The 17,056-nt window shown below is 41.1% G+C and overlaps 1 protein-coding gene across 1 annotated transcript in view; it reads right to left on the bottom strand.

The window, feature by feature from the left end:
- The window catches only part of ARHGAP31 (Rho GTPase activating protein 31), a 119,885-nt gene that overhangs the window by 34,211 nt on the left and 68,618 nt on the right, over window positions 1–17,056 (bottom strand). Inside the window, exons 3-6 of the mRNA XM_043474979.1 lie at window positions 14,743–14,887; window positions 6,326–6,408; window positions 5,056–5,163; window positions 4,033–4,175 (exon numbers count right to left, since the gene is read on the bottom strand). Of these exons, the coding sequence (XP_043330914.1) occupies window positions 4,033–4,175; window positions 5,056–5,163; window positions 6,326–6,408; window positions 14,743–14,887 (479 nt within the window). The remainder of the gene's footprint in view (window positions 1–4,032; window positions 4,176–5,055; window positions 5,164–6,325; window positions 6,409–14,742; window positions 14,888–17,056) is intronic.

Here is a 17,056-nt window from a genome sequence, read left to right as displayed (position 1 = left end):
TGAATATTCATTGGAAGGACTGATGTTGAAGCTGAAGCTATAATACTTTGGCCACCTGATGCGAAGAGCTGACTCACTGGAAAAGACCCTGATGCTGGGAAAAATTGAGGGCAGGAAGAGAAGGGGGCAGCAGAGGATGAAATAGTTAAATAGTATTACTGACTCAATGGACATGAATTTAAGCAAACTCCGGGAGATAGTGAAGGACAGGGGAGCCTGGCATGCAGTCCATGGGGTTGCAAAGAGTTGGATATGAACGACTTAGTGACTGAACAATGACAACAAATGACTTATTCCATTTTGTGTAAACGTTAAGTATGGTACCAAAGTCAATAAGAATTCATTATTTAAGTGGAATGCACTGAATAATATGGAGGCATAATAATAATAATATTGGAGGCAGTCAAGAATTAAAGGCTCAGAGGAAACTAAATTTCAATATGTGGGACAAAAGCTGATTAAGGCAACAGTCATAAAAAGGCATTTTATGGCATTTCCAGGTTGGAATTAGGAACACCCTTAATACTAACAGTCATGGGTGGAATTTGCTGTCAAGAAGAACATTTCCCAAAGTCATTAATTCTCTACAATGGTTTATTTATTTGTTTTCTTATTTTTTTTTCCTCCCAGAGGCATCAATGGGTAAGGAAAAATCACAGGCTGGAAGATTTAGGTTCCATGTTCAGTCCTATAAGTTGCTAAGTTTTTCTGGTTCTCTGGTTCTTCATGTATAAAATAAGGTTGATAACTTTAGGATGGTTGTTGTGATAAGACAAAGAGATGATATATGTGGAGGGTCCGTCATAGTTCCTGGCATACAATAAGTCCCCAGTGAATTACTGATTGATTCAAAAGGATGAATGAATGAAAGCATACTATTTCTCATTCCCAGGTGGCGCTAGCGGTAAAGAATCCACTGGAGACATAAGAGTTGTGGGTTCAATCCCTGCATCGGGAAGATCCCCTGGAGAAGGAAATGGCTGCCCACCCGGGTATTCTTGCCTGGGGGATCCCATGGACAGAGGAGCCTGGCAAGCTACAGTCCATGGGGTCACAAAGAGTCAGACAGGTCTGAAGCAACTTAGCACAAAGTGCAAGTTAAAATAAAGATAAAAGAAACGTCAGCCATTCCTAGGTATATAGTCAAGACAATTAAAAACATACGTTCACACAAAAACTTGTACATGATTGTTGACAGCAGCATCATAATAACCAAAATGCAGAAACAACCCAAATGTCCATCAACTGATAAGTGGATACATAAAATATGGTATATCCATACAATAGACTATCATTCAGCTATTAAAAAAATGAAATGCTGATCTATGAGAACATGTGCTAAGTGAAAAAAGTAGGTCATCAAAAGCCATATATTGTATGATTCCACTTATATGAAATGTGCAAAAGAAGCAAAATCCATAGCAACAGGAAGCAGATGACTGGTTGCCAGACTCTGGTGGGAAGGGAGGACAAAACGTGGAGTGACTACTGGGTGTGAGGTTTCTTTCTGGAGTGATGAAAACATCCTGGAATTAGACAGTGGTGATGGTTGAACAATTCTGTGAATACACTAAAAACCACTGAAATGCACACTATAAAATGATTAAAGTGGTGAATTTTATGGTATGTGAATTTTAAAAGAAAGATCATAAACCACATAGAGGACAGGATGGGGGTAAGAATTATTACACCAGTAATCAAAATTTGATATTAATTGCAATTGATTACTTTGATGGTTATAATTGATTTTCCCAAGCTTATTAGCCAAACTAGAAAAGAATGCTTTGATCAAATCATACAAATATTTTGCAGTTATAGTTCTCACACACACTGGTTCTTGAGGTATGGACCTGGGCCAGTAGCAGCAGCATCACCTGGAAACTTGTTAGAAATACAGATTTTCAGCAGCACTCCAGACAAGCTGAATCAGAAATTCTGGGTATGAGGTCCAGTAAACTGTGTTTCAACAAGCCTTCCCAGTTATGTGATGTATGCTAATGCTGGAAATTGTACCCTCACACAAATAGTAGTTATCAGGTTTACTGATCAGCTGGATTTTTTATTTTTACAAACTAGGCTCATATGAGTTCAAGCAGCATAAACCAATACCAATGCATCCCTGGGGTTCATTATGCTATTACGAGAACTGGAACATCATGTCTTGCATCTCATTACATCCAACCTGAAATAGCTATATGTTTCTCACATATAGTGGGTTTCAATGCTAGCTAGTCTCTATATACATGCACCCACAAACACACACTCACTGCAGTATGCCCAGTGTCCAGCACAGTGCAGAACAAAGCAAGTGCTCAAGAAATGCTTGCAAGAAATCAAAACCTCAATGAGGTACCATTTCACTCCAGTCAGGATGCTGCTACCCAAAAGTCTACAAGCAATAAATTGCTGGAGAGGGTGTGGAGAAAAGGGAACCCTCTTACACTGTTGGTGGGAATGCAAACTAGTACAGCCGCTATGGAGAACAGTGTGGAGATTCCTTAAAAAACTGGAAATAGAACTGCTATATGACCCAGCAATACCACTTCTGGGCATACACACCGAGGAAACCAGATCTGAAAGAGACACGTGCACCCCAATGTTCACCGCAGCACTGTTTATAATAGCCAGGACATGGAAGCAACCTAGATGCCCATCAGCAGATGAATGGATAAGGAAGCTGTGGTACATATACACCATGGAATATTACTCAGCCATTAAAAAGAATTCATTTGAATCAGTTCTAATGAGATGGATGAAACTGGAGCCCATTATACAGAGTGAAGTAAGCCAGAAAGATAAAGAACATTACAGCATACTAACACATATATATGGAATTTAGAAAGATGGTAATGATAACCCTATATGCAAAACAGAAAAAGAGACACAGATGTACAGAACAGACATTTGGACTCTGTGGGAGAAGGCGAGGGTGGGATGTTTCGAGAGAACATCGAAACATGTATATTATCTATGGTGAAACAGATCACCAGCCCAGGTTAGATGCATGAGATAAGTGCTGGGGCCTGGTGCACTGGGAAGACCCAGAGGAATCGGGTGGAGAGGGAGGTGGAAGGCGGGTTCGGGATGGGGAATACAATGTAACTCCATGGCTGATTCATGTCAATGTATGACAAAACCCACTACAATATTGTAAAGTAATTAGCCTCCAACTAATAAAAATAAATGAAAAAAAAAACAACAAAAAAAGAAATGCTTGCAAGAAAGACAAGTATTATATGATACAGCTTACATGTGGAATCTAAAAAATAGTACAAATGAAGTTATTTATAAAACAGAAACAGACTCACAGAGATAGAAAACAAACTTATGGCAACCTAAGGGGAAGTGGGGGATGGATAAACTGGGAATATGGTATTACACAGATACACACTACCATATGTAAAACAGACAATAAAGATTTAGGGTGTAGCACAGAGAATTATATTCAATCTCTTATAATAAACTATAATGGAAAAGAACCAAAAAAGGAATATAGGTGTGTGTGTGTATAAATGTAATTTATATTGTAAATATAAATATTCACAATATTGTAAATCAATTATATTTCAATTTAAAAAAGAAATGCTTGCAAAGAGAAGGCATTCTGAATATATATGCAAGCATGAACAGGATGCTTCTTAACTCACTCACTCAAGCCTTCTGCAATATCATACTGGAAGTAAAAATAAAAGCTAATAGTTGGGGGGATATTGCCAGTGCCTCTGGATAACAACTGGAAGAGTTTAAGAACTCACTAAAAACAACAGAACAGTAGTCAAAGTCACCACACCACGTTCATGGGATAGGCCATGTATGCAACTGATCAGAAACATACTAGAGCCACATCTGCATACACCACACCTTTGTTGCATAGGCATACACGTACATATGCACGATCCTCAGACATCTGACACAGTGTTGTCAGCGCACACACACAGCTGACACTGAGAGCTAGATCCCAACCCACTCTAACTTATTCTTGGGTCCCGTGCCTCAGGCAAAGAAGAAGTGTATGCCAGGAGGAGCCATTACCATTGTTCTCCAGTGACCCGGGTGTACCGTTGTTAAAGATTTGATCCACATGATTCAGTATGAATTCAATCACCACCTGCTGGACCCGGACTGCAAGGAAGGCTGCATCTCCATTGCAACCAGTGGCTTCAATTTCTTTAGACCTGAACCGCAAAAGAAACACATTCAGTGAATGAGTCTGCCCTACCGCCTGAAGCATAAGCGGGGAGCCAGCGGGCCTTTGCACAGGCCCTAATTCCTAAATGTATACAGCTTGTTAATTTGTATTAATATAACTATTTAAGATCAATTGCAGAGACTCTTCAAAGGCTGTGAAGCCCAACACACTGGACAAATTGGAAATAGTCACCAGGTACTATAAACTGCAAAGCTATAAACACTGTATTACTCAGTACATAGGAATTGATTTTGTTTTTTTCATAGGATCTCCTTCAAGCTCCAAAGAATTGTTCTAAGGGCAGGTCGTCATTTACAAAGTCATGTGAAGCAGTTAATTCAGGTTCTATCTACCTCTGTTCAGTTCAGTTCAGTCGCTCAGTCGTGTCCGACTCTTTGCGACCCCATGAATCGCAGCACACCAGGCCTCCCTATCCATCACCAACTCCCGGAGTCTCCTCAAACTCATGTCCATCGAGTTGGTGATGCCATCCAGCCATCTCATCCTTTGTCATCCCCTTCTCCTCCTGCCCCCAATCCCTCCCAGCATCAACCTAGGACCCCACCAAAACCAACAAAAGCCAAGGAACCCCAAAGACCCAGAAAGACCTTTCCAGGAAATTATAACATACGATCCATCACACTGGCCACATCATGATTATAGCCAGAATATACTTCTGGGTTCCAGAGTTTCCAAGGTTAGCAGGCAAGGGCTGTTAAAATCACCTTTAATTCCCCTGTGTGACAAATAACCACTTAGCCAAAGGTTTGTCTACCAGGGGGCTCAGTTTTGAGGAATCCAGGCTTCGTTTGAATTGGGGGCTGCTTGGAGCCCACTGGGGCAGTGAGGTGAGGGGAGGTGGTTACCTGAGGAGGTTTGGTGCCCACACCAGGGCCAGGTTCCTGGCATGCATGTTGGTCTTGCTGCTGAAGGATGCGATGTGGGCCAGGTGTCGAATCAGGTATTCCAAGGTCCTATAACGGTTCATTGAAAAAAAGAAAAAGTAGGAAACTTCAGAGTCTGTGTGAAACCTGACATCTGGAGATAATTTCTAAGGTTGAGTTAAGAGACTCTAAATATGTCTATTTCATGAATTTTGTAAGGTTATCAGGAAGATATCAAGATAGATGGAAGTAATTTTCTTGGCCCTGGGAACACTGGCCATGGGTGGGGAGGAGACAGTCTCGACAGAAGTCAGCTGAGGATGCCAGTGCAGCCAGAGATGGATCCTGGGACTCACAGTGCTTGGAGCCTGTGCCTCCAGTTAACCAGGGCAGCATGCCTCCACACAGTCTTGAAACTGGCCCTCATCTCAGCTTTTATTGTAATTCTTCCAGCTATGGGCCCCCTGGTACTGGTTAAGGAACTCATTTGACAGATGAATAACATCTGTTATTTCTGGGATGTTCTTATACTACATCAAAATCTGCCCTCTTATAAAGACCTGGGTAGATTTAAGAACCACTGGGATTCCCTGGTGGCTCAGATGGTAAAGAATCTGCCTGCAATGCTGGGAGACTGGAGTTTGATCCCTGGGTAGGGAAGATTCCCTGGAGAAGAGAATGACAATCCACTCTAGTGTTCTCATCTGGAGGATTCCATGGACAGAGGAGCCTGACAGGCTATAGTCCATAGGGTCACAAAGAGTCGAACATGACTGAGTGACTTTCACGGGGAAAGGTGGCACAGTTAGGGACTGAACTGTGAGGAGACGAGAGGATGACAGGATGTAAGGGCTGCTACTGATGAGCATACAGAGACAGCAGTCAGCCAAACGCTCAAGAGTGATAGTCAAACCCTGTTTAGAAACCACCTTGGTTTCCACTGATTTGGTTAAGCTATGAACCTGGGTAAGAATCTAGACTATCTCTGTGAGACTGGCCTGTGCAATCAGAAATTATTCTTATGGGACTCTGAGGTATACTCTGAAAGTAATTTAGACATGGGCTGTCCCTTCCCATCAGGGTCTCTGGTCAGGCACCAACACGCTCTGATACAACTGACCTTTTCGCCTACCTCAACCTACTCCAGAAAGCCACTGTCCACTGAATTTGTCCCCTTTTATGATGCCAGCCTGCATCTGTGGTATTACATCACATTGAGAGACTGAGAATTTCTTTTACCAAGAATTCTTACCTGTAATGGGATGGGGGGAGCTCCTGGATAACATTTTGGATTCGGGCCAGTTGGCCTTCTTCCGGGCAATGAGACACCGCCTCCTGTGGACAGGAAATGAAGCAATCCAGTGAGCACTCAAGAAGGGGGACACTCCCCTGGATCTGCGGGTTTTATTCAGGCTTCTGGCACTCCAGCCTCTCAGCCATGCCTAGAGACCATCCTCCCAGGAGGCACGCTTTTCTAGAAAAAACAAACCACTAAAATCTCCGAGGGTTCATGATGGAAAGCGTCTCTAACAATGTGGGCACACAGGGTCTCTGTGTGTCCTCAGATGGTAGATAGGTGTCTGGTAAAGATGGTATGGAATCTTGGGTGTGTCCTGCGTGGCAGACAGAGTCCTCACACTGGGAGAGAGAAACAGAGACAGAGACCGAGAGAGGTGGAGATGACAGGGTGGCTGCATGTTTATTCAACCAGCTGTCTTTTTAGGTGCAAACAGCCACTCCCATCTAGCCTGAGACTTTCCTGTGACCAGGCAGCCTGTCACTGATTCCAGGAAGTGGGGACCACGTGAAGACGTGCCTTCTCAGCAGGATAAGAGCTTTGTCCCTGAGACCCGGTGGCCTTGCCCGGACTTGCTCTCTGGTTGTTTCCTGTGTGGGTATGTGGTTCCCAGCTCAGCCCAGGCCCTCAGGAGAGGCAAGGGCTTCAGTACATGCAGTGTGATTCCAGGCCTGTCGGGGGCTCCTGCACGATACAGGTGCCCCCGACAGATTCCCCTATACCCTGTCCTGTGAATCTGTCCTGCCTGTGTTCAGGCTCATGGGCCCCTCCCAGTGGCTGAGTACTTAAGACTGACCACATGGGCGCAGTACCTAAGTTCAAAGTCAGTAGTCACATTTTTTTTTTCACTACGTTATAGTTTACTACACTAAAAATGTACAAATCTTCCGCTACAGCTTCCCGAGTCCTTTCATATGCATAATAACCGTGTAACCCCACTCAGATCAAGACACTTTAAAACGGCTCAACTACTGGCTCCATTTTCCTAAGTGGCTTTGGCCACCAACCTATTTTTGTTTGACTTTTTTATTTAACTGAAGTAAAGCACTCACAGAAGCTAACCATTTTCAAAGGCAATCAAAAATATCTACGTGGGAAAACTCTACTTCATTTCCTACTCAGAAGTGGGGAGAAACTTGGGGCTCAGAGGGTCACAGTTGTCTCAGTCTTCTGCTGGGTTTGCAAGCCTCAAAACAGAGCCAGCATAAATATGATCTCTGTCTCAATTCTTGCTTTTTGAGATGTGCAGATGTAGAGGGTGAGGACCAGAATGGGGCCTGAAGTAAGCACCTGATACCTCTGCCCTCTTCCTGGGCTCTGTCACTTAGAAAACAGATTTGTGAGGGAGATCCTGACTCTCAAGACAGGGAGAATCTCATAAAGCGAGTGAAGGGAGAGAGCCTCAGAGGAAGGAGTGGCGAAGGAATGAGGCGTGGACCCTCCCACCTTCTATCCTGTGAAGGGTGGGTGGGGAGGCCTCTCTTCCTCTCTTGGCAAAGAGAGGATGAGCTTTGCAAAGCTTTACACCCACCCCCTTCCCAAGCCCCCCACCCACCCCCACTTTCTAAAAGTGTGTCTTAGGAATAAAGGTGTAGGTCAGTTTAACAGAGTTCATGGAAAGTTTCTTTAATATTTTAGGAAGCTGTTAGTCACCTCTGTTCTGAGAGACTGGGCGGGCTCACCCCTGATGCCTGCAGGTCCCATATGGGATCATTTTATTATTCACAGCTTCTCCCCTTCACACCCCAATCCTATTTGGAAGCTCTCTAGATCTTCATTGTTTTCCCAGAGGGTCTGCTCACTGCAAAGCTATTTTTCCATCTCTTTGTGTTTCCACATTAGGACAGCACAGAGTTCATCACTGGGGAATTGAAGGAAGGGAGTTGAAACTTTGCCCATCCCAATCTTTTGCCTAAAAGAGAATTTCACTCAACATTACCCAAGACAATCTTGCTGACAGTTAAACTTTAAAAAATCCAGGTTGAATCTGTGACCATTTGTTCTCTTCCAGTCAGTATCAATAAGACCAGCTTCCTGAACTTTGAGGACTCTGGCGAGGGCTGGTCTCCCATCCCCTCTGGCCAGGCCCAGGCTCTAGTTTCCTCTGTATATCTGGACACCACCTGAGCCCCTGAGCCTGGGCAGCTGCATCCCCAGGATGGATAAGCAACCCGGGTCTGTCCCTTCTAATTGCACCCCAGCTGCAACTCAGTTTTTACCTTTTATTTTGTATTAATTATTTAAAAATTATTATAAAGCCACTTTTGTTATTTTTAATTACTTTAAGTGATTAGGTTAAAAAGGTATTCATGCACATGATTTAAAAAATGTAATGCATTCAAAGGAATACACAGAAGAAAGTGTCTTCCTTCCAACATTGGACCCTCAGTCTCCAGAGACAACAACCACCGTTGTCTTCCAGACAGTTGTTATACCTCCCTGTCTTTGTCACACCTGTAGCAGCAGACACCTGGCCCATCTGCAAATTCCTCATCACCCATCATTTCCTCCTTGCTTGCTCCCTATGGGCCGTGCTGGCCTCCATATATTCCCTCAAACAAGCTTGGCATGTCCTTGACAAGGGCCTTGGCACCTGTTATTTCTTCTCAGCTCCCTCTTCCACCAGATACTTGCACAATTTGTTCCCTTTCTTCATCTTTGTCTCTGTTCAAATATCACCTCATAGGAGACCTTTGATTATCAGTCCTCAGCATTCTCTGACTTGTGCACACGTGCGTGCTCAGTTGCTCAGTCGTCTCTGACTCTTTGTGACCCCATGGATTGCAGCCCGACAGGTTCCTCTCTCCTTGGAAATTTCCCAGGCAAGAATACTGGGGGGAATTACCATTTCCTACTCCAGGGGATCTTCCTAACTCAGGGATCAAATCTGTGTCTCTGCATTGGCAGGTGGATTCTTTACCACTAAGCTACTGGGGAAGCCCTCTCTGACCTGTATCCTGCATTTATTGTCTTCATAGTGCTAATCAACAGTTCTCACTATGGAGTTATGCTTTGGATTTATTTGTCATCCATCTCTTTAATTAAAATGTAAGTTTCGTGAGAACCTAGTGGCTCAGCTGGTAAAGAATCCATCTGCAATACGGAAGACCTGGGTTTGATCCCTGAGTTGGGAAGATCCCCTGGAGAAGGGAAAAGCTATCCACTGCAGTATTCTGATCTGGAGAATTCCATGGACTTCTATGGGGTCGCAAAGAGTAGGACACAACTAAGTGATTTTCACTTTTCATGAAAACAAGGATTTTGTCTGACTTGCTTACCTAGCACCTGGAACTGTGCCTGCCTAGTATATATGGCAGGTGCTCAAGAGATGTTAGTTGCATGAAGTGAGTAAGTGAATGAATCTGTATTTTGCTTTGCATTTAAAAATGCCAGAAAGCCCCACTTTGGGCCACTCTTCCAGGGCAATACCATCCGAGGACCAAACCTCCTTCGTGGGGAGCATCAGCTTTACTGAGATAACTCCCCTCAACTTTCAGCCCCTTGAGAAGTGACCAATCAGCCTGGTTTGCCCGAGATTGAGGAGGAGTGCCTTGGAACTCAGGACTTTTCTGAGTTAAAAGTGGGCGAGTCCCTGGCAAACCAGGTCAGTTGGCTGCTGCCATGTTGGCAGACATCTTGAGCTCACAGCCAGGCAACCTCTACCTGATGCCACACACCTGTGGTCCACCCCCATCGACACTTCAGATGACGCGTGTGGGCCAACCAACCTGCCAGCAAATGTTTACTAGGCAAGAGTCACAACATTCTCCAGTAGCTGGAAAGCAGGGAAAGGAAGCAAAAAAATCAGTAAAATAAATATGCTTTCTGTCATTAGGAGGCTTACAGTTTAATGAGGGAGACAGATACGCAAAGATGTTATTTCAATATAAAATGTAATGCCTCTTTAAACTGCCTTCTCTAAAAATCCTAAATCAGCGAGCAACTTTTCTCTACCTTGGGTTTAATTATTTTAGCTGAATCAATCTGATCCAAATTGAATTTTTCCTAAAATGAACTTTTTTCTGATAAAAATAAAATGTAGTAGGTTGAACAGTTGCTTCCAAAGATATCAGGTCCTAATCTCAAAAACCTGTAAATGTTACCTTATTTGGAAAAAGAGTTTTTGCAGGCGTGATTAAGTTAAGGCTTTTGAAATAAGGAGAGTCTCATAGATTATCCAATATGTGTGTATGCATACAGTTGTGTTCGACTCTTTGCGACCCCATGAGCTGTATAGCCCACCAGGCTCCTCTGTCCATTGCCTTCTCCAGACAAGAATACAGGAGTGCATTGCCATTTCCTTCTCCAGAGGATCTTCCTGACCCTGGGATCTAACCCTCATTTCTTGGGTCTCCGGCATTGGCAGGCAGATTCTTTACCACTAGCGCCACCTGGTGGGCCCTTAGAAGAGGGAGGCGGAAGGAGATTTGACATAGACCATGGTGGCTCAGAGGATAAAGCGTCTGCCTGCAATGAGGGAGACCTGGGTTCGATCCCTGGGTTGGGAAGATCCCCTGGAGAAGGAAACGGCAACCCACTCCAGTGCTCTTGCCTGGAGAATCCTATGGACAGAGGAGCCTGCCTGGCTACAGTTCATGGGGTCATGTCCATGGAGGCAGAGACGTGGCCACAAGCCAAGGCATGCCAGCAGCCACCAGAAGCTGGAGGAGGCAAGAAACAGGTTTCCCCCTACAGTCTCTGTAATGATCCATGGCCCTGCTGACACCTTGATATCAGCCCAGTGAAACTGATTTCAGATTTCTGGACTCTGGAACTGTGAGAGAATAACTTTCTGTTGTTTAAGCCACCAAGCTTGTGGTTTGTTACGCAGCCACATAAAACTAATACATGTACTTAAAGGACATAAAAATCACATGCTAACTCATCACTCGGACATAACTACTGTTAACCTACTCACACTGAACCCTAAAAGAAGCAATCTGCCCGGGGCTTCCCAACACCAAAGATGAACACTGCCATCATTTCCTATTTATTGCATATACTGCTTTTTTCCATTTAACTTTGTACTGTGGCCAGCAAATAGTCTTCAAAAATATGACTTTTCAAGGCTACACAGGATTTAAAACAATAGATTTATTATCATTTATTTAACCCTTCCCTTATTGTTGGACATGCAGATACTCCCTAATTTTGTTACTGTTACTACAGCAGTGAAATATTGGTAAATCAATTATTCATGTGCACATCTGATTATTATCTTAGAATGGAGTCTGGGAATAGAATACCTATTTAAAAAATATGAGCATCTTAGGACTCTTTAGTAATTTCAAATGACTTGCTGGATGTCCAGCCAATTTACACTTGCAATAGAAAACTATGACAGAGCCAGTGTCACCACAGGCTTGGCAACATGAAATACTAACATTAAAAAAAAATTTTTTTAATATGAAAATACATTTTTTCTAATACATTTATACTTTTAAAATAACTATGTTTCTTTACAAATTGTCTGTTGAGGTTTTTGCTCATTTGTTTAGCAGGGTGTTGTGTGTTTTTTCTTTTTTATTGATATGTAGGAGTTTTATATAATTAAAAAATATTCATCTCCTGTCATCCTTATTGTAAATGTTTTCCATAGTTGGCCATTCACCTTTTAATTTTCTTAATGTATTTTTAATGTAGAAAAATCTAATATTTATGTAGTTTAGTTTGTTAAATTTGTCTTTGGTGATTTTTTTTCCTTTGCTTTTGTTCTTAGAAAATCTTTCACCCTGAAATCTGTTAAATGGTACGAATGTAACTTGACTTCTCCCCTCTCCCAGCACTTAGCCAATTTTCCTAACATTGTTTATTGAATTGTTCCTTCATTAGTTTGGGATGTTTTCTGTATATCATATTAAGTTATTTAATACCTGAGCCTATTTAAGGGCTGTTAAATCTATTTTAAAAACAGTGTGGCAGGTCTGAGACAGAATGTTAAATCTTTACTTTCATTTACTATCTGTATAAACCCAGGCAAGAGTCACTTCAGCCTCAATTACTCATCTGTAAGAGACAGTAAAAAGTGTTTCACAGAGTTATTTTGAAGATTGAATGAAATAATATTTGTAATAAGCTTATCATATAGTAAGCACTAAGCAGCAGATATCATCATCATCATTACTTCATTAATATTTTTCTAATTCTATTATATTCCACTGAAATATTATTCCACTTCATCTGTGCAAGTAAGTTTAAATAAATCATTGTAAGAATGTGTGACAATGTAATAGAGCTGTTCCCATGTCCCTGGAAAAGGTTTGCTTATATTTTCATAATTCATCACTGTGATTTAGAGAAATGTACTCAACTATAAATTCAATGATAGTTAGTCACGAGATCCTACCTATGTAGAGTTCACCTGTCACAACAAAACATCTTTTATTTCTTAGTGTCCTTAAACTATGTTTAAATACAATGTTAAGTTCTCTTGAGATCTGATGACAAGTGGACAGTAACATTGCTTTGATATTTTCTGTTGCTGTGGAAGAAAGAATGATTAGCAATGTCAGGGAACAAAGGCAGAGAGAGATAAACATGGATTTTGTTTTGACCCTATAAACAAGATCTGAGAAGAAACTTCTATTTCTGAAGTTTCTAGACAAGAATTCCTATCTATCCCTAACTATCATAGAATTAAATTTAATTAAAATAGGTTGGACTCATTCAGCTATTTAACATGTGATATTGTAGTCTTATTTAAGGATGAAACTATTATACTGTACTAAGATTAAAACTATGTAGAAAACAATAAAATCTTATGCACAAATTAAAACAATAAGATTTTTTTGGTTGATTGAGATTGGCAAACAATTTAGCAAATTAAGAATATTCAGTGTTGGCAAGGCTGCAGGAAAAAGAACATTCTTGTGTCTCTGCAGAACTTGGCAACATGTGACAAAATTTTAAATAAGATCCTTTTACTTAGTAAATGTACTTCTGTGATTTAAACAGAATAAAGTATAAGGATATATGTACAAAAATGTTTACTATAATGTTGCTTATAAAAGCAAAATGTTAAGAAACAAAATGTCTAAATATCCATCAGTAGGAATCTGGTTTAAGAAATCACTGTGTATATGACAGAATACCCTGTAAAAATAGTGTCTCTCTGTATTTTTTACCATGGAAGGATGGTCAAGTTGTTGAATTAGCACTGTTTCATAACATCAGAATGTATTGAATAGTACTGAGGAACAAATGTAGGGAGAGAGAAAGGGAGATAGAGACAGACAGACAGACAGATCTGTAAGGGTATCTTCTGAAATGTGAATAGCACTCATTAACTCCTATATAATTTCAAATTAAAGAACATTTATATGTCCAAAATAGGTTTATTACAAGAGATATAAGAAAGATTCTTTCCCATGGTTAGAGCCTTGGTCTGGTCCTTACCAATAATTGCAAGTCTTCCATAAACTTAATTTCAAACATCCCCTCTGACCACCCTACTCCAACAGTTTACTGATTTCACTGGGATGAATGATCCATTGATCTATTTTTTCATTGTTACCGGCCTTAGGCCCTCCTTTCTCTTCTTATCCAGACAAAATTCTATGGTCAATTATTTCAATCACTCGCTTGCACACACTCTGATCTCCCTCCCCCTCTTTTTCTAGCTGAGCCTCAACCTTGGTTAAACCCATCTCTTGACCTACTCGGCACCTCCCCCACCCCCATCACAGCCAAATGTTCAAGCCCTATTTTTAAGGTTGACACTACAGACATGCTCTAAGCATTTATACTCCTTTTCCTGTGGGGGTGGGATTTGGTGATGATGCAACTGCTAGGTAGGCGTTCTGCTCTTGCCCATTCGTCTTGCACCACCCAACTCACTGGCCCAAGCTATACTCCGTCTTAGCTGCTTTTTCCAGAATCTTCTCTCTCCTCAGCTTTCTGACCTCTCTCTTGATTTCTGTTTGTTCTCTCTCCCCTCTCTACCCACCCACCTCTTTATACAGCTCCCAACAGAAACACAGAAGGAATAGCCTGAAATGAATTAACCATGGGGGTAGCATCTGAAGTCTCAGGTTTCTGTTCTGTTTGGGGATAGAGCGTGACATTGGGCCAGTCACTTCATTCTCTGCTTCTTTGTTTCCTTCTTATCTACTGACACACATTTGGTTACATAAATATGGAGATGGTTTAAGCTAGCTCATGCAAGCAAACAAACATGATTCTGAAAATTTAAGATAGGAAAGATATAGCAAACAGTCCCACCACCCTGCTTTCCTCACTATACCATCCAATTCCATCACCAAGATAATGGCAACCAGCTGGTAAGTATTATTATTGTAATTTTAGTGCTGAAACTTTCTTTGGCTCATCCATGCATCCCACCCAGTAACCATAATGGAAATCCAAACACTTACCGTGAATTTCTCATAGAGCTCATAAGTCAGGAGGGGGTTGGGCAGCTCCCGAAAGTAGAGCTTGCAGAGGGAGCCCACACAGTGGATGTCCTGGAGGTACACTTCCCTTGTCAGATCTGGACATTGATCTGAGCCAAACTCCTGCCTGAAACAACACAGACAGAGACATAACAATCCCAGGAACATGTGTTCCATGTCAGCAGCTACTTGGGCTGCTTAGAGGGTAAAAAGACCCTAAACTGCTGATCTGACCATATTTTTGACCTTGATTCAAAAAAGACCTTCTATTCCAGGCCTAAGAAAGCTACAAAAGATTTCCACTTCAGGTCTGGATCTTCCCTGCAGAAGCTGCTGTAATGAGAAAGACATAATCCCATTTACGAATGGATTTCTCATGGCATTATGTCTGTAGTTTCAATCGTGAACAGTGAAGAAATATGAAAACAATTTTCCAAAAACCCTGTTGAGATTTCAGTTTTCCAAAATATTGTTCTAAATGAACTTCTCTCTCTTGGAGGAGAAACCAAACCCAGGGTGAGTCAGATTGTTATCATTCATGTCCACATATTCATGTCAGCCAACTTGTTTTATCTGGAGACTCAAACTCAAGGTCTGAGAACTTCAATCAACTCTCTCTTTGATACTGAGTGGAAACTTCTAGGCTGCCTGACAGTGACTCCCACAGGGAAAATAAGCTTATAAATATCTTCTTAAACAATCTATAGTGGGCTGTTTGAGAACATCATCAGATTCCGGGCCTCATTTCGAACTGAAAAAACATTTCCTAGCATGATTAATGAATATACTGCCTCAAATGGTATATACTTGCTATTTAAAAGATGATAAATCTGAGCGTTAATACAGAAGAGAAGTTAGGTTTTTTGAGAGTATTCATTTGGTCAGACAAGAGGTGACAACGGCAACTGGACTCAAAATCAGCATCTGGAAATAGCTTGCTGCCCCTTCTCCTGTAGTCTGGTTCTGCCCCTTTAACAAAGAGAAGGGAAATCCCTGATGCTGTCAGAACCTGAAAAGAACTCTGTGAGGCCTTGAAAAGAAAACCATGCAATGGCCTCGTAAATTCATAGGCATGTGTTTTTTTTACAAGGGCAGAACACAAACAACTTACAGCTTATTCATTTAGTTAGCCAAAAATTTCCCTTGTCAAGGCTAAGGTCAGTCCTTAAGTGAAAAGAACTGGCCATTGTCCAAGTGTCCTTCCACAATACCAACTACTGTGCAGTATGTTTCAAAGCTGGAGTAAACCAACACTTGCTGTTGAAACTCTGAAAAATATCACGTGAGTAAATTAGTGAACTGATGTAAGCACACAGATCTGTTAAAATCTATGGCTGCAAAAAACCAGTCATTTTTTAAATAGTTATCACTTCGCCAGGAGTAAAAAGGATGTTTTATTCCTGTGGTATAGTTTTATGACAATTGAGATTTGAGGAGGAGGGGCAAAAAACAAAACAGGAGGAAGAAGATAAAAATGAATTACCTGCACAATGTAAAATTTATATATTAATCTTGTAACAAGAATGTTTTATTTTAAAAGTCTACATTTGTAACTAAAAAATATGTAATAAATATATTAAAATGTATTCTTTTGTATTAAAGAACAATATCTAAAATACATAAACCTACTATTTTAGTCCTAGAACAGTATATATATTATATATAGAGTATATATTCTATATATATACCTATGTGTGTGTGCTAAGTCGCTTCAGTCGTGTCCAGCTCTTTGTGATGCTATGGACTGTAGCCACTAGGCTACTCTGTCCATAGGCTTCTCCAGGCAATAATACTGGAGTGGGTTGCCATGCCCTCCTCCAGGGAATCCTCCAAACTCAGGGATCGAAGCCACATCTCTTATGTCTCCTGCACTGGCAGGCAAGTTCTTTACCACTAGTGCCCATATTGTATATAATGGATATATTCTATATATACACTACATATACTACTTTTATTTTACAGCTATAATATCAATACATATTTGAAGATTACTGTCCTTTTAATTAAAAAAATTCTAGGATACATTTTAGAATTGTTTAGGATAAATCCATAGAATTGGAGATAGTTCCTCTATCAGTGATTTAAAAAATACAGGCATCAATTAGAGAAATGCACAATCATGCAGACTTCTGATTTTTCAACCAGATGAAATTATCAAATGTTGAGTGTGTGTCAACAGAAAAACTCACATTGACCTCTAAATTCTGAATACCATGTAACAGGGATCTGAGCTTTGGATAGGCAAGTGAGTAATAATAAATCATTTTTTCCCAACTTGTAATTTAAATCATTTGAG

The sequence above is a fragment of the Cervus canadensis genome, chromosome 7 (assembly GCF_019320065.1).
Source record: "Cervus canadensis isolate Bull #8, Minnesota chromosome 7, ASM1932006v1, whole genome shotgun sequence".
Lineage (NCBI taxonomy): Eukaryota > Metazoa > Chordata > Mammalia > Artiodactyla > Cervidae > Cervus > Cervus canadensis.
The sequence above is the reverse complement of the archived record's forward strand: the minus strand, read 5'-3'. Positions and strand labels throughout refer to the sequence as shown.